The sequence below is a fragment of the Pleurodeles waltl genome, chromosome 6 (genome assembly GCF_031143425.1).
Source record: "Pleurodeles waltl isolate 20211129_DDA chromosome 6, aPleWal1.hap1.20221129, whole genome shotgun sequence".
NCBI classification, from domain to species: Eukaryota; Metazoa; Chordata; class Amphibia; order Caudata; family Salamandridae; genus Pleurodeles; species Pleurodeles waltl.
The window spans coordinates 112,931,002-112,956,722 of NC_090445.1; the positions used below are offsets into that span (position 1 = coordinate 112,931,002).

At 45.0% G+C, this 25,721-nt stretch overlaps 1 protein-coding gene across 3 annotated transcripts in view; it reads right to left on the reverse strand.

Moving 5' to 3' along the window:
• Positions 1-25,721, reverse strand: part of MLLT6 (MLLT6, PHD finger containing) — a 396,940-nt gene that overhangs the window by 90,372 nt on the left and 280,847 nt on the right. For all 3 annotated transcript variants that reach the window (XM_069237485.1, XM_069237484.1, XM_069237483.1), the window contains 2 exons: positions 11,063-11,238; positions 2,686-2,806 (listed from right to left, as the gene is read on the reverse strand). In XM_069237485.1, the coding sequence (XP_069093586.1) occupies positions 2,686-2,806; positions 11,063-11,238 (297 nt within the window). The remainder of the gene's footprint in view (positions 1-2,685; positions 2,807-11,062; positions 11,239-25,721) is intronic.

Genomic DNA, 25,721 nt, shown 5'->3' on the forward strand with positions numbered 1-25,721 from the left:
AGGGGAAGGCATAAGTGCAGTAGGGCAGAGAGGGAGGCACATGTGCAGAAGTGTGTAAGGGAAGGCATGTGTGAAGTAGAGTGGAGAGGGGTGCAACAGGGCAGCAGTGTGTAAGGGAAGGCATGCGTGTAGGCAGGGCAGTGGGGGGAGGCACGTGTACAGCAGTGTATAAGGGAAGGCATACGTGCAGTAGGGTGGAGAGGGAGGCATGTGCAGCAGTGTATAAGGGAAGACACAAGTGGAGTAGGGCAGAGAGGGCGGCACGTGTGCAGCAGTGTTGAAGGGAAGGCATACGTGCAGTAGGGTGGAATGGGAGGCAAGAGTGCAGCAGTGTATAAGGAAGGCATACGTGCAGTAGGGCAGAGAGGCAGGCATGTGCAGCAGTGTATAAGGGAAGGCATACGTGCAGTAGGGTGGAGAGGGAGGCACGTGTGCAGCAGTGCATAAGGGAAGGCATTTGTGCAGTAGGGCGGAGAGGGAGGCACATGTGTAGCAGTGTATAAGGGGCATAAGGTAAGGCATAACTGCAGGAGGGAGGGTGGGCAGTATGTGAGGAGCAGTGTATAAGGGAAGGCATACATGCAGTAGGGCAGAGGAAAGCATGTGTGCAGCAGTATAAAAGGGAAGGCATAAGTGGAGTAGGGCTGAGAGGGCGGCCCGTGTGCAGCAGTGTATAAGGAAAGGCATATGTGCAGTAGGGCGGAGAGGGAGGCACGTGTGCAGCAGTGTAGAAGGGAAGGCATACATGCAGTAGGGTGGAAAGTGAGGCAAGAGTACTGCAGTGTATAAGGAGGCCATACGTGCAGTAGGGCAGAGAGGCAGGCATGTGCAGCAGTGTATAAGGGAAGGCATACGTGCAGTAGGGTGGAGAGAGAGGCATGTGTGCAGCAGTGCATAAGGGAAGGCATATGTGCAGTAGGGCGGAGAGGGAGGCACATGTGTAGCAGTGTATAAGGGGCATAAGGTAAGGCATAACTGCAGGAGGGAGGGTGGGCAGTATGTGAGGAGCAGTGTATAAGGGAAGGCATACATGCAGTAGGGCAGAGGAAAGCATGTGTGCAGCAGTGTAAAAGGGAAGGCATAAGTGGAGTAGGGCTGAGAGGGCGGCCCGTGTGCAGCAGTGTATAAGGAAAGGCATATGTGCAGTAGGGCGGAGAGGGAGGCACGTGTGCAGCAGTGTATAAGGGAAGGCATAAGTGGAGTAGGGTGGAAAGTGAGGCAAGAGTGCAGCAGTGTATAAGGGAAGGCATAAGTGGAGTAGGGAGGGAAGGGAGGCAACATGTGCAGCAGTGTATAAGGGAAATAAGGGAAGGCATAAGTGCTGTACGGTGGGGAGGGAGGCCACGTGCAGCAGACTGGATAAAGAACGGCACTGTAGCATGTATGAAGTACAGTAGATAAGGGAAAGCACATGTTCACCAGAATGGGTAAGGCGAGTGAGGGAAAACACATGCTCACCAGAGTGGGTAAGCGAGTGAAGGAAAGCAAGTGCTCACCAGAGTGGGTAAGGCGAGTGAGGGAAAGCAAGTGCTCACCAGAGTGGGTAAGCGAGTGAAGGAAAGCACGTGCTCACCAGAGTGGGTAAGCGAGTGAAGGAAAGCACACCAGAGTGGGTAAGGCGAGTGAGGGAAAGCAAGTGCTCACCAGAGTGGGTAAGCGAGTGAAGGAAAGCACATGCTCACCAGAGTGGGTAAGGCGAGTGAGGGAAAGCAAGTGCTCACCAGAGTGGGTAAGGCGATTGAAGGAAAGGGGCACTCACAAAAGAATTAGTGGAAAGGAGTGAGGTAGGGCACATATGCAGTAGAGTGGCTAAGGGTAGTGAAGAAACACCAGGGTACAGAATGAGGGAAGACGTGTGCGCAGCAGAGTGGATAAGGCGAGTGAGGGATGGTGTGTGTGGTAGAGTGAATACATGATATGGGGGAAGCACCAGTACATTAAAGAAAATAGGGAGAACCTATGGGGGAATGAGGGAAGACTAGAAAAGGGCACTGAGGGAAGAGGTGAATGTAGTTAATTGTAGAAGGGAAGTACCAGACTTCGGGTGCGGAACAGAACAGACAGGAGAGTGACAAAGACGGGTAAGCAGAACAGATGAGGGAGCGAAGGAAGGCACGGGAACAACGGGGAGGTCAAGGAATCCAAAGGAAGGGTGAAGGGGTAGAAGGAAGGAGTTGTGTGCAAAAGCAGATGAAGGAAGTGAATGAATTTGTGGCTGCAGCAGAGGTGTAGGCTGGGTGCGGGTATGAGCTGGAGCTCGACCCATCTGCCACCGCCCTAAAAAGTCATGCTACCTCTGTGCCCTACCTGGTTCTGGCACCTACTGGGACACTACTGATTTGTGAAGTTCACACGGGACGCATCTTTACTGTGCATCTGAAACACCTCTGTGCGCCCATTCGTTGATACGGCTGCCATCAGAAGAGGAGTCATATTTAACCAATAAAATGTCACAATCGGCATTAGCAGGGCGCCTAGACCTCGCCCACCTTCTGTACAGCAGCTCTCTGCCAAAAAGAATGGCCCTCTCCTCTCTTAAACCTCACTGAGACGTCCACAGGCCGAGAGGTATGGGTTACCTGCAGCTTGACAGCAGCCCCCTGCGAGGACACATGCTCTTCTGGGACAGAACTAAGTCAGGAGTTGTTCAACATCCTAAGGCAGGATACGGCTTAGTTCACTTACTTGTCCGGCTGCTGCTATCCGACTGATTCAAGAGTGAAGGAATGGAAAGCCCAGAGCTTAAGGGGCTACCGAAAATGTGTGGAGAGGGGAGGCTGAAGGTGGAGCCTGGCAAGGAAAAAACCTGTGAATTAAGAAAAATGGTTTGAGACAGAGAAATCATGTGAAATACAGCCAGAATGATTATTAGAGGGACAAATGATGATAATACCTTTTTTAAAATAAACTTTATTGGTTTTGTGAGATAATAAATAAACATTATTGTGAGGATGTCAAAACATGAACAGTATAACATCCTGCAGGACTCATTGTTATTCTCACATAACATTCGGCACTGGGGCACAACGAAAGACAAACAGGGCATTACCTTGTTTGCTCCCAGAATATATATTGTTAGGATTAAAGGAAGAACAACCCAAGCCAACTTGTTATGTCCTCAAAAAACATGCCAAACATATAAACTCCCCCTCCCATAGGTCTGCTTGCATGCTGAACGTTGTACTAGATGTGATAAGGAGTCTCGTTAATGATGATAATGTCTTATTTTTCAGTAATGTTTCATAAAATACCTCTGCCCTTTGTAGGTGCCAGAAAAAGCATATAATAATAATATAGTGATACTCCATTACTTCAGGTGGATGAAAGGCTGTGGCTGTTGTCAGCAGTAAGCTTGGCAAACAGTGAAGCAGGTTTACCTTATATTTTTAAATGTTTTTGAAATTTCAACATTTCCACTGGAGCGGCAAAGGCGGCTAGTATACCTTTTTCTCTTTTAGGTCAAAGTCTTGGAACAATATATTTGGTCTCCTTGGCGTCCTCATTTCAGTTTTATAAATGGGAATTTAATCACTTGGAAGATGATGTTGACGTTGATGAGTTTTACTATTGCTAAACGTTTGGACAAAATGCATTGCTGTACATATAATATAAACACAAACAGCTGTGCTTAAAAACGGAAACAAGGGCAATCTACATGTAGATAAGGTATATCTGTACTTCAAGACAACTATGGGCTATTCTCTAAAGTTCTACTAAACGAATTATGCTGTACTTGTGCTGCAAACAATGTCACAGTTCTTCTCACTGATCCTGGCAACAGGACATAGCGTTTTTGTCCACTGCAGTGGACGCAACCATGAATACAATGACCCTCCTCTCCTCCCTTTGCAGACCCCACAACAAGCAGCTCACACATTACATTCAGCAGGCATGTCACATCCAGCCTGGCACAATACTTTTTTCAATTACCCATGACACACAAGCAGCAGACGTTTCTTTAAGTAGACATTAACGCTGACGTGCATAAAGTTACCCTAGAATTGTTCAACGCTCCTCCTAATTCTAGTACTCCACCAGGGCAAGGTTTGACAGAACATCTCAGCAAGCCATCTATGCGTTCTGAGCTGGTGCCAGCTTTGTGTGTCAGCATCTAATGCCTCTCCCTTCTGCTCTTGTTCCAACCTAATGCCCCCTCCACCGATATCTGCAAAATCAGTAGCACCTTTGCTTCGTCTGAAAGGATCTCAATCACCAGATACAGGCACTGAGACTTTAGGATGAAAGGAGGGAGGAAGATTTGTCTTTATTAAGGAAACGTCCTTCTTCTTGAACCTATAAAAATAACTATTGCTTTGGCCAATCATGTTTCACAGAGTACTTCCAGAATGTCAAAGATTATAAATGGTGTGGCTAACCAGATCTAAATCAAAGTCTAGCATGGCATATTGCTTCAACCTTGGTACGTGATGTCATGTTTTGAACTCATAAAACTCATGCATTATTGCAGGGTTTTTGTAGTTAAGATGCAAGTCCAAGGGAGATAATTCACACGCCAGCTCCCAACTTATCAACTCAGAACCAACCCAGCAGTTAAGAACATAACAAGGAACTGCATAATTTTCTATAGTTCACTGTACCCTTTTCTATCCGTTTATTATGTGAGCAACAGCTAAATGACAAACAATGGAAATATGAACAAATCACTTCCCTCCTGTAACACCTTTACTGGTAGAGACAATCTAACCAAAGATTCCTCACCTCGTGAATTTCACCTTGCACCAGACTGTATCTGGGGATTTTGTTTTAGTAATTCCCTTGTATGTTGGCAGGAGGCATCCATCCTACCCCAAATAAGATTTTGGGCCACTACATATGTACTACCTCTACGCACTGAAGTCAATTTCTTTCTGATCGCTGCCCGTGTCGTCAGACATGGAGCCCTGGAGCCCAAAGAAATCATATATACTAGTGTGCAAATACCTAGATTAGAATCTTTTTCAAGGACCATATGATTCCATTTGACAGAAGTGGGAGGAGGGTGGATCGGTAAGTAATCTGAGGTTAGCTACCAGAAAAAGCATTACTGAAGGTAAGTAACTTGTCTTTCTGATAGAGACTTATAACCACAGATTCCTCACCTTACGAATAGATACCAAAGCAGTACATCCCCAGTGATGGGTCTGTAGGATGGCTCAGACCAGGAAACTCTGCGACAACGCTAGTATCTACTATAACCACCGTAGTTTTCCTAACATCACATGGAGCATGTCAGCATTGATTATGGACTACCCTATCTCAAATTATTTTCCTTTCCTCAATGCACTACGCAGATCTTTATTTGTGCCTGTAAAGCCCTTGACAAATATAACATAATACCCAATTAGCATAGATGTGGGACCTCAAATGAGTTTTACTGACTGGCAAAGGGGTCTCTTTGAACGCCCTCACTAAGTTTGCCTCACCTTTACTCCGTCAGCTAAAATGGTGCATCCTAAATATTCAACCCTGTTCTACCAAAAATATACATTTTCCCTTAAGTCATCCCCACCTCTCTTAACTATTTCAATAATTTCTTCAAGGCCATTCACATTTTTCCTGACAAAAAATATAGCTTTGTCAGATATGACTATCTTGGTCACTAAATCTCTCAGCCATCACTCGCTAGAACACGTCTGCTGACCAAGGCACAAAGACTGATCAATGACTAAAAATACATCCTCCATGGTAATAAAGCCTGAGAGGGCTTTGGAATCTTGATGTAATATGATCTGATGGTACACACTTCTCAAATCTAACTGAGATGTATCATTCATCTTTCAGCACCATTACCATCTTGTTAACGTTGGGTAGAGGAAAGCTAATCACCAAAACTATTTTGAGAGAGGCATTGTAAATCCACACAAAACCTCAACTTTCCATGTTTGTTTTGTTATGAGTACAGGTGACAACCACTCAGGTAATTCAAACAGGTTCAATTATACCCTCCTGAACCATATCCTTTAACATATTTTGCTTATTTTATTCTCTCACAACAGGTACACGTCTCGCTTTGTTTCCCAATTGCACAGCTCCCTCTCTGAACACTATTTTTATTGATTTAGACATTTGGCGAACACACTCGATATTCTGAATGATATTCGAGTGTCTATAGAGGAATGTTATGGCTTACATAATCATATTCTTTTATGTATGATTGATTTGATTCTAAGTTTATTTTTTATTATGGATTTGATGTACTGGTAAAGTGTACAATGTATGCCAGACTTGATATTTGTAGAGACGTTTACTAGCGTACACTTATTTTTTGAGTGTTTACAAGCACTTTGAAGTTCACACGGGTAACCACATACCCATGTTTGTTGCCAGCAAAGTTATGGATTTAGACATCTGGCGAACACGTTCGTTATTCTTCAGGATATTCGAGTGTCTATAGAGGGATGCCATGGTTTACATAATTGCATTCTTTCTTTTATGACTGATTTAATTCTAAGTTTTTTTTTTTTTTTTTAATGGTGTGGCTCCCAAATAGGAAATTCAAGATAACACATTTGCTCTCCTACGAATTTTGATTTGTGATTTCAAGGATATACATTATAAGCAGGTAACAGTTCACAGGACTCACTTTTTGGATTATATTTATATGTGCTGGGAGAGGATTCTTTGCTTGTTGTCACTCATCTTAGATGGGGCCAGCACGTTAGCGCATTCATTATTTTTTTTTAGAATAAACGCTCACTTTTATAGGTCTTTCCTCTCTTCAGAGTAACTAGAGAATCTTGGCATGATGATGATGACTTTTTCTGATATGATTAATACATGTTTTATGGGTTCTTTAGGGTTTCCACGTGTATTTATATTTTTATTTTACAGAATCTTTTTAACACAAATTTGGTGAAGGCATTGTTTGTAAATCAAATCTGTATACAAAGGTTACAATAGTAGTTGTTTATATTACTTTTTAGCCCTGATGAAGTCTTGGCAACTATTTTTGCGTGATGAAACACATGTTGGCTGAAAAGGTGGCTGAAACTGTGAGGAACTGTATTCACAGACCTTTTCTTTCGAACTTTGAATGTGTGGCTTGGACAATTATAAAACTATTTTGTGAACTATCCTTTTAATACTTCAAGTTTCTCCTTGTACATCGCTTTGGCAGCACTCGGTATTCTTGCCACATTTGTGTCCTCTATCACCATGACCTGATTGGATGCCTTTGTGTTTATTATGAAATGAAAGTCATATTAATGGATCCATGCTCAGTATGGGAAGCCCACTTCTAGCCACAGAAACTTTGCCCTTGATAATACTTTCCCCAAATTCTAGATCTTCCCTACATGAACCCTGCTACATCAATACTACCTCCCTGCTATGTCCTGGAATTTGTATATTTAGGTTCGAATTGTCTTTGTGCTACGTCTCATTGAGTATGTCTTAGAGGATAATGGCATACATGAAACACAAGTCCACTAACAAAGTTACTTCACACCCCTTTATCCACAATACTGATATTGGCCTCTTCTTCCAATCTTGGTTCTCCATATGGTCTCCGATGCACAGCGCTCTGTCCAACCCCTCACCTTGACTAGTCCTACTGTTTTTTACTAAAATCCCTGCACATGCAGGCAAAGTGCCCCATCCTTTAACACTTCCTAACCTAAATATTTCCATCCGTTCTTCCCATCTGAAGGGAGGTCGGCCAGAATGGGGTAAAAAAAAAAAAAAAAACATGGTGCTACAGTAACTCCATGAGGACCATCCATTGTTGTTTGTGACAAACACTATTGTGTTGAGATGGGTAGAAACACTACACTATTAAATCAGAAGAACTTTACAAAAACTTGCAACAGATTAACTGCATGAGCACTGTGTTGATAATGCAGGCTGTAATGGAATCTGCGACCACTAGATGAAATGTAATTATAGTCAAGTTGTGGTAATGAGCACAATCATTGGTTCTTGCTGAAGCAATAATCCTATTAACACACCCTCATCATGTGACAGCTCTTGTGATGATGTGCCTCCTTCGTCCAGTCGTCCTGAAGAGGCAGGTCAGAGTCTGAGTTTGGGCCTTGGAGACATATTGCTTGTATTATCCCTCACCAGCGCTGTTCACTGCTACAGCCAAAAGAACAGCAATTCTGCAGTCTCACGGTGAATGGCTAGAGTTGGTGCACATTGTGCAGCTACACTTCACTTAGACATAGGCATCCTGGAACTTGAGTCACATTGCATGCTGATTGTTAGGCTCACAAAGGGCTCACTCTGCTGAACAGGTACTCATGAGCTTCAGCTGAGCAAAGTTTCAGGTCCCCTCAGCCAGCGAAACATTCCAACTATCACCATCTGCCTCATGTGCTCTATAGCACAGTTCCTGGGTTGCTCTCACCACCTCATGGCCTATGTCTTCTTCCTGAGCTGCTGGCTCCACTCATCGCCAAATTAAGGTGAAGATACAATACCACTGATGATTCCTTTGCCTGCTGGCTCCCAATTCACCAACTCAGAATCACCCCTTCAGTTTAGAACATGGTAAAACCATGCAAAAAGGAAGCACATAGTGTTCCATTGTTAACTGTAAGTATTACAAACGCTTGGGCAAAGAAAAAGAATTTACGTAAAGCTCCTTGAGAGCACATAGAGAACATAAATACTGTGCTGAAATTGGAATACATAATATATGAAGTGATTTTAGTAAATATTTGAAATTGTAACAACATCTCCCTAAAATCCTGGTTAGCACAAAGACAATGGACAAGAATGTCCGAATACTAGGGAGATATGCTTATCCAACTATGCAAGCTGAAAAAGGAAATCCAGTAATAAAGCTGTATGACAAAAGCAAGAGGGAGAAAAGTGTCCTTTGAGTGGAAGGTAAACTGGAGGCAGAGAGGGAAGGGGATCCTGGGATAATGACACGAGGACAATAGGAAGGCTATTGCAAACTAATCTGGAGTAACATTTTAGGCAGTCTATGTAGCATTCAAATTCTTCGTACCTTCGATCATAAGCAGTGCACTCTGGTGCTCACTCCTGATCAAGGGCCTCACAATCACAGCACATACCCTAGCTCATTGTTAAAAAACGGGTCATCAGCAACTAAGGTCTTGCAGAAATGATCCGACAGAGGGCACTATAGATACAAGCATCTCCACTGCTGCAAGAAACATCTCACACACTCTAAAATAATTCTTAGTTTGAAACATTTCATGACAATGATGATAATTCTCCCTTATCCCCACCATTGGAATTTTAGGGATCTATTCGACAGTTGAGAGCGCCATACAGATCATATCTCCTATCCACTGTGAAGGCAAAATACCCTAAATGGAAGACTTTTATCAGAAATATTGACTGCCTGGCTCCTGAATATCTGCAGTATAAATATGTGCTTTTATTGTGAAAAACGTTTCCTGCCTGCCGTTAGGTTGTTTCCATGTGGAAGAGACCCCACTGCTAAAATGTCAATAATCAAACCTGCTAGTAAGAAATGGCCCACCCACCTTTTAGGAGAACATCTTTACCTTGCAGTCCTTTGGCCATTCCCCCGACATGTCCCTTTGTCTGATTATCAGCACATTTTAAGTAAAGAACCTATCTAAGTTATACTGCATGAGCAAGAAGCGTCAGCAAGGTACATGCTTCTCATGAACCATACACAGCATATCTTAATAATAATGTAAGACTTTCATCAAAATGTCATGTTGGAGTTTAATGCAAGCCATGCAAGCTTTCTTCCCTCTTTTTTCTCTAATACACGCCTTGAGAAAAGCAATCACTTACCATCTTGAGTGTGAAAGGGGAACTTGTGAAAGATTATTCAACAGGGTAAAATAAACCAGATTATTCAGACAGTACTTCCCCAGGTATTATTATGCAGACAGTCTTTGTGACACCTAAACAGCCCAAACCAGATGTATAGTTTTATGTCCCACCACATGTTACAGGAGGGCCAACAGACATCTAGTGAATTACATCAGAGGTACAGCAGGTGATGTGGCTCTCTTAAGAATGTCTCAGTAAATTAAATCTGTAGAACAACCACATGAAGATCAGCCTTTGTTTGTCAGGCACCACAGTCTGGACTCTCATTTCAAAGTAGACAAACAAATAATCAAGTAATCCATATGCAATCTGTTCCACTGACATCTCAGTTTTTCCAGTTCTTCTGGCATTTTCAATGCAATGTACTCCTGAGGGATTTGCTAACCTATCTTGAATGTTCATGCAAAAAAAGGAAATCCCATAAGGGGAATGAGAAGAAATACTTAATTGTAATTCTAGATATCAATAATGGATACTCTAATTTAACACCTGAACAACCCTATTTCTGGTCAGTAAACCAGGCGGACAAAAACAGTTTTAAGCAATGTATCTGCCTTAGCTGTAACAATATCCTGGTGCCTGTCAGCCACCTGCATGAACTGTGGTGCACTCTATCTGCCTAAAAGTGGCAGTGTCAATTGTACCGCTATAGTCTTTCTGTTTATGTGTTCCTGTTTTCTTTCCTTTTAGAGAGGTAAGTAACAAATGGATACAATAACCCAGCTGCCTTCTTAGCTCGTTTTAGTTCAATGTTATTTCTTTCAAAAATAAGGAATAACAACTTGTTGTTTCAGATAGATATCTTTGAAAAACTCTGTTTCAAAACAATTCCAGCACCTAGCATGTAGAATTAGAAATTCTGATGTTATTGAATTTATTGAGGGTAAACACGAGGGAGATCTAGGATTAAAAACGAATTAGTGTTCCTTCCACAGAAGAGAACTCGTAATATTTTGTGCAAAGATTTTGCGAATGACTGGAAGAATTGGCCTAGAGTGTCAATAGACATTGATAAAAGATGATACAAGGCCTTCTTGGGGAACACAGGCAAATATTTTAGGCAACGTAAGTGCAACAGTGACGGACGTGGGGTGCAGTAGATGACCTCCACAAAGATCTTCTAAGACAGATGAAGCCAAGAGCACCTTAAAAGAGAAGGCCAAAAAGGTCAATCATATAGAGGAAAACGGAGAGGTTGAGACTCTGGAAAAGGGTGCTATGATTGTTCTCTTTTCAACAGCCTAAGAAGAGAGCAGGTAATGTTCTGGTAGCATCTTACCGTGCTGCTCGAGGATGAACTTGCTGGGAGAGATGAGGCAAAGGAAGCTCTGTTGAATGGCGGAAGAGACGAAGATCCCTGGTGAGACAAGATGCTGGTGGAGAGTGGGGTGCTACACGGAGCTCGGAGAACCCCTCCTCCATGGGAAATTGGATCTTTATTGCTGGTATATATTCCTGCAGAAGAAGTCAAGGAAATGAGGTAACTATACAGAGAACATAAAACATCCAGAATTTAACAGTAAAGCAAATAACAACAAGCACACATGAATGCAATAACAAATACATAACTTAGTGTAGGAACTGTCTCAAGGGACCCTCGGGCATTAAGAATCAATAATAAGTTGTTCATACTGATGCTCCAGTGAGCGTGTAAACACAGGTAATGCGTATTTAGTGTACAAGCAGAGCACTTTAAATGCAGAGGTACACATGGTATAATACATCTGTTACAGCACTGAAAAAACAGGTTCTTCAGTCTGTATCATAGTAAAAGATTAAGATACTCACAGAATCATAATGTAGCATATGTCTTCTTACGCCCTTTCGTATAATCACAATAACACAGCAGATTTTGTTTGGCCTACATCTTCCCTTAACTTTGAAAGCAGGAGTATATGCTGCACTGCTAATCCGCTAAAATAACTATTTAAAAGCATTGAACCCAAAACGTATATCCCAGATAGGAACCCTTGAACTGCCCCTTTGCTTTTTACTCTCTCACTACAACCTAATATTCCCAGTCTGTCTCTATGCTGGCTATACAGCACACTGTAATACACCCCTCGTGGGTCTATTCAATTCTATTTCTGTTATTTAACCTTTGTTCTGTCTTTCTTGTTGGAGGGTTAGTAAGTGAGCAGGTAATGTTTAGGATCCCAAAGCAGGGTTAACTGCATGCAGGAATTCTGCCTGTTCACAGCGCACACTGGTCAATTAGTCAGATTGTAGTCTAACAGATATGAGCCAATCTTTAAGATGCTGTCTTGGAGGGTAATGAGATTGAGTATGTGTCATTGTATGGGTTCCATACATGTACAGTGTGCAGACTTGGCAATGTTAATAAGATACTCCTTAGTGTGAACAAGGGCTCTACAAAAGTGACTACCACTTTATGTTCAGATATGTCTGCCACAGGATGGGTTCATCTACAATAAGAAAGCATATGGTCTGCACCAACACAAGGACTTAATTGGGCCTGGTGGTGCGTGGAGGCACATACATTTCAGAAGGGCCAGTGCTGAGCCAATGACCTTCATGTTATGCTCTCAGTATAGGCTGTTGGGTCAGTTGAGGTGGAACATCAATTAACCTTAAGCTACTGCACATACTTGCTTCCTGATCCCCCTAGTCTTGTTCCATGTTAGTGCCAGAAATTGGTAGACTCCAAATGGTGAAATCAGAGCTATAGCTTGACATTGTTAATATTAACAAGAGGAGACGGACACTCCATCTAATCAATGTATCAACATTCCTCCTTTAGTCTGTACTATCAGATATGAAGCCGGAGTGTCTGAAGTTAATGTGACCCTTGCTGTCCCGTGAGCATGCACAGCAACTGCCATAGATCACATTTGACGTGTTTTTAAATTCTGCTTGAACCACAGGTGCACAGATCCAACTCATAAAACCAAATCTGCTATTGCTGTTACTAAAGAAAAGTATCGGAACAATACTCACTATGAGACCACAAATCACAGGTAAATAAAACACAGGACATAGTCCTGAATATATATTACATAAGACATTGGCAGACAGGGCGATATTTAGATGAAATTGTTTAGGAATTTAGAGAACAAGGTCAACAGGTAATCCAGCTTAATGTATCTGCACAAATGAGAAGAAAAGGAAACCTGTTTTTTTACTATTATTTACACTTTTCTAGCACAAAGGAGATGCTAATTGAAGACATTTTTGAGGCACTCAGGATTTAAACAATAAAGTACGCCCTAATGAAGTGTGAAATTGCAATTAGATACAACTAAGTTTATCTACAATGGTTGCAAATTACACAAGATATTTTTATAATGTGTAGGTTAGTAGTATATATTTTAAAATTGCACAAGTCAATTCTTTTGGCTTATTATCAATTACTTAGATCTACAATGTTTGTGGGAAAATAAGTGTATTGTTGTAAATTTTATAATTTTTTTGTATTTTTTTATTAGAAATGTTTTGTGTAATTGGATTCCGATATAAACAATTAGCTGACTGACTGGCCCTTCTTTTTAAGAAGCTTTCTTTATAATGTAATTTTCTTGACTTGCAGCCTTGATTTCTACTTACACCCTTTCATGCACCCTGACTTTTAAAGCACATTTTTCAGTGCTACCTCCAACTGACCCTTGCATGTACCAGTTTACAGAGTGAATGCCCCTTAGATTCAAAGATTTTGCATGTTTTCTCCATCTAGCGGTTGGGTCCAGAAACTGTGGACACAGGTAAAAGTTTTTTGTCTGAGCATCGATCATGGGCAGAACCGAAAGTACTTCCTTATGGGACTGGAGGAGGATGACACAGTCCGTCGACTCCAAGGCCGAGCTGGAGACGTGGAGTCAACGGACTCGGAGGGAAAGGTGCTCCATTCGAAGAGCCAGCCTTCATTGGTTGGCGGCACTCATCTGACGGACAGCAGAGGACAAGCTGGGATGTGGCTCTGACGATGCAGCATCCAATCCTGAACTGGTACACAGCGAGGCCGGAGATCCTGTGGACTCTTGATTCTGAGGGGATCTGGTAAGGTCCCAAGGGGTGATATGATGTGGACATCGGTATGGCAATGCTTGAGATGTGGTTTTGGTGTGCAAGTGTGTATGATATGTGTGGTGTATATTGCGTGTGTTAGGAACGAGTGTGAGAGATATACATTGATTCAGTAGCGTGAGATGATGGGAGGGCGGATGGGCAACAGACCTCTTAGCATTTGTCTGTGAGTAGTTATGTTTAGCTTGTTGAGAATGGATGCTCGCGATGACTGGTTGGAGGTGGGGATGGGGGGTGGTTGGACATCTGTTGAGTTTTGTAGTAGTTTTTTGTTGTGTTGTTGGTTGGGAGCGACAGCCTTGGTGTAGTGGCGTGCAGTGTTAGAATGCAACATCTATCAGGTTGAAGTATAACGATATGCATAATGCAGGATAGGCCTTTGGAAACCACACACTTTTTTGTCCTCTACTGGAATGTCAATAGTCTTTGCAGCAAAATGAAGCAGGGATTAGTGTCACAACAGTTGCGTAGACTTAAACCTGATGTGACCCTGCGCCGGAAAACGCATCTAAGAGGAACACACTGCCCATTACTTAGTAGAGGGGCCTATACCACCTTGGCTCATGTGGGCTTCACCTCTGGTTCCAGGGGGGTGGTGGTCCTGCTCAGGATATCCCCTCTGTTTCAAGTCACCCAGACATAGGTAGATCCCAAAAGCACATACTTCGGGGGCCAGAGGTTATGAGGAAGGACGGATATTACTCCTGCAATTGTTTACGTGACCCCTGGTTGCAAGTTCCCACTTTAGACAGGGTTGCTTCCCTGCTTATGGAGGGATCTTCCTCTGTGCACAATATAGAGGGAGACTTTAAAGATGTCAAGTACCCAGATTTGGATCGTTCTCAGCAGGTGCCACTCAGGTCCAACGACACACCCTTGGTGCGCTTTGAGGTGGCACTGGGTCTCTCTAATCTTTAGAGATGCTACCACTCTAGTGTACAAAGTTATTTGTATTTTCCAGGAGCCCTTGGAGTTTTCTCCAGACTTGACTATGATTTTGCTCCGGTGGGCTAAGTAGAGATGGTGACCAGGGCAGAATATTTGGCACAGGGTCTATGAGACCACTCCCGCTTTGGTTATCAGTGAGAAGGACGAGGCACATGGGGGCCACAATTTGGAAGTTGAATGCTTGGGACCTAAGAGATGCTGAGTTGGCTCAGGAAATGCAATGTTGGCACGGAGTTGTACTTTTCTGAAAACAAGGATTCCGTGAAGCTTACCCTGAAATTTTGGGAGGCTTATAAAACGGTTCTACAAGGCCATGCCCAGAACATTGCTGCACACAAGAAAAGGCACGAGGTAGAGCAGGTGGAGGAGTGTGAGCTCCAGTTACAAGCTATGGAAGCTGCCAACTGGGGACACCCTTCTCCACAGACTCCGACAACCTGAGGTCATGCGAACAGAGTATCGGATTTTTGTTCAGGGAGAGGCGGGCAGTGTCTAACTGGCCACTCATCATCGGCTCTACGAGACAAGCAATAAAGCAGGCAAGCTGCTGGCGTGGCTTAGTAGAAAAGAGACAGAGGTGCACTAGGTGAGGACTATTGTGGCTCCTACAGGGGACTTCAATACTACAAATGCCCAAATAGTGGGGGTGTTTACCCGCTACTATGAAGAATTTTATGGAGCAAATTCACTCCTGGGCGCTGACTAAGGGCCAGATGTAGCAAGCCTTTTGCGCCTCGCAAACTGCGAAAAACGCAGTTTGCGAGGCGCAAAAGGCTTGTCGCGATGCACAGCCTCAAATTGCGAGTCGGTACCGACTCGCAATTTGAGGCTGCGACTCGCAAATAGGAAGGGGTGTTCCCTTCCTATTTGCGACCGCATCGCCATGCTGAGTTGGTTTGTGACCGCGAATGCGGTCGAAAACCAACTCGCAGTTACCATCCACTTGAAGTGGATGGTAACACATTCGCAAAAGGGAAGGGGGGTCCCCCCTTTGTGAATGCCACAAAAAATATTTTTTCAGAGCAGGCAGTTGTCCTATGGACCACTGCCTACTCTGAAAAAAACGAAACCAAATGGTTTCGGAATTTTTCTTTTTGCAGCTCGTTTTCCTTTAAGGAAAACGGGCTGCAAAAAGAAAAAAAAAACTGCTTTATTCAAAAAGCAGTCACGGACATGGTGGTCTGCTGTCTCCAGCAGGCCACCATCCCCGTGAGTGCCTAGACTCGCTATGGGGTCGCAAACTGCGACACCTCATTAATATTCATGAGGTGGGTCTTTGCGACCCCATAGTGAGTCGCAGAAGGTGTCCAAGACACCTTTCTGCATTACATTTTGCGAGTTGCAAATTGCGAGTCGCTAGTACTCGCTATCTGCAACTCGCAAAATGTATTCTTGCTACATCTGGCCCTAAATTCGGGAATTTTCGACTACAGTGACTTCCCCGGTCCTCTTGGTGGAGGCCTGGATGGATCTGGAGGGAGATAGAGACCTCTCCGAGGTACAGGTGGTCATTGTGAAGCTAAGATCTGGGAAAACCCCTGGACCCAATGGCCTACCGGCTGAATTTTTGAAAAGGTAGGTTGGCATTTTGGGACATCATCTCCTAAATTTGTTTTGTGAGGCGCAAGACCAGGTGGAGTAGAGATTTCTGTCTGGCTGTTAACCTCGAAAGAGTATACGCTACTTCCGGGAGGATGCAGAACAGTATCATGCGTTGCCCCTAGCTATCCTGGGGACAGCTGCCATCTTTAAGGTGATTATACTCCCCAAGCTGCTGTACTGCCTCCAAAATAAGTATTACACAATCCCAGAGGAATGGTTTAATAAAATAGATAGTTATGGATGGTATTATAAGTGGGGGACACCCCGGGGTGGCATTATGGACGCCCCCCAGAGGAACTCCTATCATGGGGATATATCCCTTCTCGATGTAGGGGCCTACTATTGAGCAGCACACCTCATACCCATTAACAACTGGCTGTTTGTATCATGAGACCAACCGACTTACATGCTGGAGAGAGCCCGAATACAGCTGCACTCCCCTTTACATTATATTTGACTGGACTGGTGCGGGTAGGTTGTTCCCGGCGGCACAGGTGACATTGGAAGTGCAGAGGCACGCTTCTGGGATTCTGGACTGGGCATTCAAGGTTACTAGGGAAAATGTACTGTGGGAAAGGGGCAGGATGAGAGAACTAGGGAAGTTGAGAGGGTTTCAGCTTTGGGATCTGATAGCAATGCAAGGTAAGGGACGTGCTGAAAGACGGAGATCTAATACCCCTCTTCTCCATACAATGTGATTATCATCTTCATCAGAACCAATTTTTGAAATATGCGCAACTTTGACGCGCCTGGCTGGCCATGGGGTTAACAGAGGATATGCCCCAATGAGGGTAGATTGTCTATGGAAGAGTTGGGGACCAAGGCCACTTCATGCATGTATAAAACTAAAACCAACAATATTCCTGATGCCCTAGGTCCACTGTGAGAGAAATGGGTGGCTGATATTGGAGAGCTGAATGACAATGATTGGGTGGCAGCTTTGATGCATCCCCGTGAAGTCACCATAAAGTCACGAATCTTGCTGGTTCAGTTTAAAATCCTTCATCTAGTTTATTACGACCACACCCGGCTGCATAGGATGGGGAGGGTTATCCTTTTTGATTTGTTTGAGATGTCTGGGGGTTAGGGGAGACTTTCTATGCACACTCTGGAGTTGCACTGTGATCCATATTTACTGCACTGAGATATTACAGGAACTTTAGGCTATCCTTGAGCTAGATATCCCATTTCACCCTAAATACTTCTTTTTGGTGATACCATCATAGTTAGATGTCCTGAGAGCCCAACTCCAGTTCCGGAACTTGGGTTTGATTGTAGTGAAGAGGGATGTGGCCAAACACTGAGGGTGCCAGAGGTCTCCATTTTGGATGAGTGGAAAAAGTGTATGGACATGTATCTGGCGGCTGAACGAGTCACATGCAAGAGCAAGGGGTGCCCCACAAACTTAGAGTATGGGGACCCTGGTTGTGCTACTATGATTTGGGGTCTGATGAAGTTGAAGCCAGGGTCCTGGAGCTGTAGCTATTGAGTCCGAAATGCCTAGATATACTACTCAATGTACTGGCTTACTTGGAGGTGTTGTGTGCCTGGCTGCTGGAAACAAAGGATTGTGGTCATTTTTGGGGTGGTGGTATTGGGAGAGGTTTCTCCCTTCATCTGTTGATCATTGACAATGATGTTTATGACGCTACACACTTGCTACTATCTAATATGTCTTCTTTGGCACTGCTGTTCTGGATGCTCCGTGTTGTTGCTTACTTTACTCTTTTCATAACATTCGATAAAGATATTTAAAAAAAATAATCTTTATGATGTTGAGCGTAAGCCCACAATGCTCTCGGATGTAGTCACCATTGTTTTTCTAGTCCCTTTTTCTCTCTCTCTTTCACATCAACCACGCTCCTTCACCAGGGATGCAAGAAAGTGGCGTGCAAATCTAGAGAAGTTTGAAGCGCCAAAGTTTCTGTTACAGGTAAGCAACTTGTTTCTTTTGCAGCACGAATCTCATCTAGATCCACAGGCTATGCATTGATATGAAAGCAGTATAACCTTCACTGGTGTGGGGCTGCAACATGTGGGTGGATACAAAGGATTATATTACTCAACCTTTAAGCATCTGTTTGTTGCATGTAGTGCTGTAGATTGACATACTCTGCATAGTCCTGCTATCTAGTGTTGGGCTCAGATGACTGCAATTAGTTGATCTCTAAAGATGTCTTTCGATACATGAGGTCTCAATGACACCTTCTCTGGCCTTAAATGCGCCTGGGCACCGACTCCACTTGTTAGATTGTTTTTCAACTATTGGGTGAGAGCAGTAATGGGTGAGAGCAGGAATGGAGTAGTGAGGGGAGAAGAAGTGTGTCCTTGTGTTTAGTAGGAGAAAAAGATATGAAGTGAAGGAAGAAATCTGTAACAAACACTGGCTTCCAGGGAGGAGAGTGGGCTCATGTGAATCTACAGGACTGCATGCAACAAACAGATGCTTACATGGTAAGTAACATGATTTGTTCACAGCATGTGTGGCTACAGATACACATGCTCTCCATAGACTATATAGCAATACTCCCCTAAGCAGTGGCTAGCCAGTTGATGGAGTAAAGGTCTGAAACAGAGTCCTAGGCACAGTCTGAGCAACTTTGGATTGCTGTCTAGAAAGAATATACACACAATAATGCTGTGTGAAAGTGTGTGGAGTGGACCACCTGGCAGCTTTACAAATATCTACTAACAGTATGTTTGCTATAAAATCCAGAGTAGCACCCTGTTTGCAGATGGAGTGAGGATTGGTGCGGGAAGGTATTTTTTTTGTTTAGCTTTTGCATACAGGTTTGGATGCACCTGACGATCCACCTGCAATTCCTGCCTTAGAAATGACGTAACCTTTATGAGGTTGTGAAAAGGTCACAAACAATTGTTGTGTTTTGTGAAAGGATTTGGGTCGGTCAATGAAATACATAAGAGCATGCTTGAGGTCAAGTGTGTGAAGTGTCTTTTCAACTACCATCTAGGCATGGAAAGAACACTGCCAGCCCGATGGTCTGGTTAAGGAGAAATGGAGAAACCAGTTTCGGCAAGTATTCCTGATTGGTTTTAAGAACCACTCTTTCCTGATGTACCTGCAAGAAAGGTTCTTGTAATGTCAAGGCCTGCAATTCACTAATGCGTCCGCAATGTTATTGTTACTAGAAAAACAACCTCCCAAGAGAGAAACTGGAAGAGTCATGAATGCAGTGGCTCTAAGGAGGGCCCCATACGCCTGGTGAGGATAACATTAAAATTCTAAACTGCAGCTGTAGATACCCTAGGTAGAATTACACATTTGAGGCCCTCCATAAAACTTAGATGACAGAAATCTTGAGAAGAGAAGAGTGTTCTCTGTTTTACATATATGCAGCAATGAAGGTTAAATGTAGCTGAATAGACGTGTAGGCTAACCCCAATTTTTGTAAATGTAGGAGGCAGCAGACAATGGCCCTCATTCTGACCTTGGCGGGCGGCGGAGGCCGCCCGCCAAAGTCCCGCCGTCAGGTTACCGTTCCGCGGTCGAAAGACCGCGGCGGTAATTCTGACTTTCCCGCTGGGCTGGCGGGCGGTCGCTTCCACGATGAAGCCGGCTCGGAATCGAGCCGGCGGAGTGGAAGCTGTGCGACGGGTGCAGTTGCACCCGTCGCGTATTTCACTGTCTGCGCAGCAGACAGTGAAATACATGTAGGGGCCCTCTTACGGGGGCCCCTGCAATGCCCATGCCAGTGGCATGGGCACTGCAGGGGCCCCCAGGGGCCCCGCGACCCCCCCTACCGCCATCCGGATCCCGGCGGTCGGACCGCCGGGATCTGGATGGCGGTAGGGGGGGTCGGAATCCCCGCGGCGGTGCAGCAAGCTGCGCCGCCGTGGAGGATTCAATGGGGCGGCGGTACACTGGCGGGAGCCCGCCAGTGGTGCCGGTCCGACCGCGGCTTTACCGCCGCGGTCGGAATCCCCATTGGAGCACCGCCGGCCTGTCGGCGGTGCTCCCGCGGTCCTCCGCCCTGGCGGTCTTTGACCGCCAGGGTCAGAATGAGGGCCAATGTCTTGAACTGTAGGCATAATAGGGTTTATGTGGTTTGGAGTACAATAGTGGACAAAATGCTTCCACAAGACCACAAGATCTCAAGAGCCAAATCGCCCAGTTGAGCTGTCTGAGTGTCTGACTTTGACGTTGTTCTGCGTGAGAAGGTCTAGCCTGTTGAGGAGCTTCTTGTGGCGGCAATGGACATTTCCAGAAGGGTTAAGAACCATGGTTGCCTGGACCACGTTGGAGCCACTAAGATAGTGGTGAGGCATGTTTGCTTGAGCGTCCTGGCCACGCAAGGAATTGGTGGACGAGGAGGAAAAGCATATGCAAAGATCCTGGACCAATTCATCTAGAGAGCATTGCCAATGGATGGGGGTGTGGAAACCTGGTGGCGAAGTTTGGGAATTTTGCATTGTCATGCCTGGCAAAATAGTCTGTCTGGGGTGCACCATCTCTGTAAGCAAGAGAGTAGGACTTGAGGGTGGAGTTACCACTCATGATGTTTCTGAAACAGTGATGTCTTCTGCTTCGATAGCTGAGCAAGTTTGTGAAATTGTTGTCCACTCCCAGAACATACTCCACCAGGAAATGGACATGGTGATGGTGGCCTAATTCCCGATTCCTTGCGCTAGGTTTGATAGTTGAGCGGAGTGGGTGCCTTCCTGTTTCTGTAGGTAGAACATGGTGGTCATATTGTCTGGCCGCACAATAACTACCTTGCCTAGTATCTGTTGAAGAAAAACTTTGAGCTAGACGAATGGCTAACAGTTCTAAGTGGTTATTGTGGAGACCTATTCGATAAGGTGCCCACAGGTCCTGAACTGTCATATCGTTGCGGTCTGTACCCTAGCCAACTCGCGATACTTCAGTGGTGATGGTCACTTGCAAAACTGGGTCTGAAAAGGGCCTGCCCTGCAATATATTGTTGCTGTTCCACAACTGCAGAGAGCAATGGGTGCTGGCCCTTACCAACATTAGATCCTCCAGCTGACCTTCTGCTTGTGCCTACTGGCTTGAGAGGCATGCCTGAAGCGGGCACATATGTAATATGGCATGGGGTACTATAGCAATGCATGACGGCATCATACCCAGTATGGGCCGGGGGAAGGCTTTGCCTACTACTGAGTTGAGCACAGACCACAGAAAGGGTTGAATTTGAAGTGGCTCTGAGTGTGACTTGGTTGAATTGACTGTGAACCCCAGGCTGTGCAGCAGGGTTATCATAGTCTGGGTGTGGGCTAAGCACTCTCTTGATCAGCCAATCGTCAAGGTAGGGGAAGACGTGAGTTCCTCCACTTCTGATGTGAGTGGCTACCACTACTAAACCCTTGGTAAAGACTCCTAAGGATGTGGTGATACCGAAGGGAAGTACCTTGAATTGTTACTGTTGACACTTACTGTAAAGGCAGAGGTAACGCAGATGAGCTGGATGGATTAGGATGTAAAAGTAGGCATCCTTCAGGCCTAATGTGGTTATGAAATGGCCTTACTGCAGTAGGAGGAAGACAACGGTAGGATGACCATGTGGAAAAGTTCCAACAGTGTATCGCCAAAGGACGGAGATCGAGTATGGGTCTGAGGGATCCGTCCTCTTGGGAATCAGGAAGTATATGGAGTAGATGCCTTTGCGCTTGTGCGATGGAGCACTAAATCTTTGGCTCCTCTGAGTAGGAGTGCCTGCACTTACTCTTGCAGCAATGTAAACTGTTCTGGGCTAAAGGTGTAAGTGTCTGGTGGGATGTTTGGTGGGACTGAGATAGGCTCCAGGCAGCAGTCATGCTTGATGATGGATAGGAGCCACCGGTCCGTGGTGATCTTTCAATTGAGGAGGGAACCACTGGAGTCTCTCCCCAAATGTGTTGTGTGATTTGGGGGAGGGGTGAGGGTTGATGCACGTCAATTTTTAGAAGTGGAGGGGTGCCTCTGCTTCAGCACTTGGCGCTATATGCTCTGAAAGAGCCCAGTGTGAAACACCTGCCACACTGTTGGTAGACGTGTTGCTGCCTATGGAAGGACTAAGTGGGTTCAGGGGAGGTAGGTTTTGTGCACCCTCTTGGCTGCTGCCTCTGAAAGGAGCCCCTGCCAGAGGGAATTAATATGTAAGGCGCCAACTCCCTTAGCGGTTTCTGTGTCTTTTTTGATTTTTTTAAGTATGGTGTCAGCCTGAAGTCTGAAGGGATGTGCTACATTGAAAGGAAGGTTGATGAAGTGCCATTCCACCTCTGGCTTGAAACCAGACAATCGGAGCTAGGAGTGGCATTGCAGGATGACCTAAGTGTTGACTCCCCTAGCTGCTGTATCTGCCACATCTAAAGCACATCTAATGGCTGCAATAGAAATGGCCTTACATTCTTGCAACAAGCACTTCATACTGCTAGCAATACTGGTCTTGGAGGTGCTACAGGAGACCCTCCATCTCCTCCTAGTGGGCTCTATGATATCTAGAGCAGGTGCCTATGGAGTTAGCGATTTATCAATGTGTGACACATCTACAGCCACTCTCTTCCACAGCGTCTATTCCCTTGCTCTCCTTGTCAGGGGCAGAGCGTCATCAGTGTCCTGGGCTGCTGCTCTCTTTACAGCAGTATGGACTACTAAGAAGTCAGGTGAGCTATGAACCCTGATGTAGAGTGGGTCAGAGGGGCACCGGTTTGTATTTTATCTCATTGTGTGGTGTGACCAAACAAGATTTAACTAGGTCCTACAACATTTCAGGGGCAGACTTAATCATACGCTTGAGCATGGGAAGATATTTGACAGAGTGCCCAGTCTTCAAGAGCTTCTCCAACAGAAAGTCATCCTCTTCAGGGGTGGCAAACATTTCTACCTTGTGGTAGGCAGCCGGGTATTGGATGATGCTGTGATACGCTGCTGTGTCATCTGGTAAAGAGACCCTGACTAGGATGTACTCTAAGTCTGGGTCTGCCTAAGGATCAACGTCCTAGTCCTTCGAGGGATCTTCGGAGACCCAAGGTAAACTTGGGAAATGTGTTCCACTGGAGCTTGAGGGCTGGGACTGGCAGTATTGGAGTAAGATTCCAGGGACCCCTGAGTATATGGCATAGGGTGTGAAGGGGGTGTTAGAGGAGGGGATAGTCAAGGTGGTGGTGGAGGCACAGGAGATTTGGAGAAGGAATAGAAGTCTGGTCTTCTGACCTCTTGGAAGGCAAAACAGGGACATGAGTGTCCAGTGGCATGACTTCCTCAAATGAAAGCCTGTGTTTCTTGGGTAGAGAACTCCTGCTGTAGCTGCTCGAGGATTGGGTGTTCATTGGGATCAACAGCGGAGAGCTTCGCAGCCATTGACTGTTTCAACGCTGATGGCGGTATGCTCGGAGCAGTGATGTCTTTGGCTTCAACGGTAGAGCTGACTTTTATGGTTTGGCGCTGACCATGGTCCTTTGGCTCGGAGCCAATTGAGGATTATGGGCTCTGGCAGGGTCTTTTCTCCGCTCTGAAGCCTTGATTAGGTGTTGACCAGCACTCCAAGGTGGTGGCACACTTGAGTGTGGCAGAGGCTTTGGCAAAGGGCACCCGTTTTGAAGGGTTCTGGAGGGGTTAGGGAGTCATCAGTAATCACATGAGCCGTCGTCTTCAAATGTGGACTAGAACGGACCGAGGTGGATAGAGCATCCTCAGGCACTTCTTCCTCCTCCAAAATCTCCTCCTCATCTGACTTTAAAACGTCAGACTCGATGAATACTGGTCGCCAGACAGTTAGGCGTTTCACTGAATACTTCCGCCTCTTGTTCGGCACTGAAGGGATAAGTCTTGCGGAAAATGTCCAGCATTTCCAAAGAGGATTCTTCCATGCACTGTGGGCCCACCGTCAGTCTCAGCGCTGGCGTAGACTGTTCTTGCGGTGAAATGCTAAGCAACAGCCGCAATGGTTTTCGTCGTGCTCTGGGAGAGGCAAAGATTGCAGACAGAGTGGAGATCGCCCAAGGGGTATTTAGATTGACACTGGAAGCATCTCTAAAAAGGAGTCTATTCCTTTACCTCGTTCATTCTCTGAAGAGTAGGCCGTAGCATGTTGCAGCCCTAACGGCCCAGGGGCTGAAAGGCCCAATCAGTCCAGGGCAACAGGCTGGAGGAATGGAATTGATACAGTGAAGAAAGACTTTGAGGCCATGACGAAAACCAACAAACTCTTTATGACCCGGGAGCGCGCTGATTCACATCTAAACCTAATGGCAGAGAAAAACAATCTAACAATGAAGTCAGTGGCCATATCCATCCAAGACCAGACAAGGAGTAATTGAGACCTTGTGATTCGAAAGACTTTGTTGAAGACAAATAAGTTGCAATCGTCTGAGCTCAACACTAGACTGCAGCCACACATGCTACGAACATACATTTTATCCTAAATTAGCCTTTCTTTTTGATTACACATTTATACAATAATGTTTGGTAAACATATGCACTGAATTCCATATGCCTGCCCTATAAGCTTCTTCTAGGGAGCTATTCCATATAATAGCTATTGAAGCCTCTTTCTTGCTTGTGGAATGGGCTTGTAGTTTTCCTTGTAAAACTTTTTCCACCAAAAAATAGCATAATTGAATTGTCTGGACTATCCTTCTTGCTATTGTTTAATTGGATGCAGGTTTCTCCTTGATCTTCGCAGCATGTTCAACACAAACCGCTCACTTTTTAAAGTTTTAGTTTGTTATAAGTGGTGAAATAACTGCTCTTCTAACATCTAATGTGTAAAGTTCTTTTAGCTTGTGGTTTTGGCTGATAGGTGAATGAACGGAGTGAACATGAAACAGAGGAACAACTTTAGGTATGAAGGTGGGGTTGGTTCTCATTATAGCTTTATCTTTAAGAATTAGTAAGAATGGTTCCTGGATGGTTAAGGTATGTATTTCACTTTAGGTAGGCTCTTTTTTAATGTGAAATGTTTAAGAGCAGCTTTATGCATTGTTTCTAAATGTGATTTCATCAGACTTCGTAGAGCGTAGCTTTATGCATTGTTCTAAATGTGAGCTCATCAACCTTTTTAGAGCCAACTTAAGATTCCACATTGGAAGTGGTACTGTCTTTAGGGGGTAACCTTTCTGGCCCCTTCTAGGAAGTCAATGAGAGATCAAGGGATCTCTTCAGCGCTGCAGGCAGGCAAGGGGGGGCTTCCTCGGGGAAACCTCCACTTGGGCAAGGGAGAGGGACTCCTGGGGGTCACTTCTGCAGTGAAAGTCCGGTCCTTCAGGTCCTGGGGGCTGCGGGTGCAGGGTCTTTTCCAGGCGTCGGGACTTAGGTTTCAGAGAGTCGCGGTCAGGGGAAGCCTCGGGATTCCCTCTGCAGGCGGCGCTGTGGGGGCCCAGGGGGG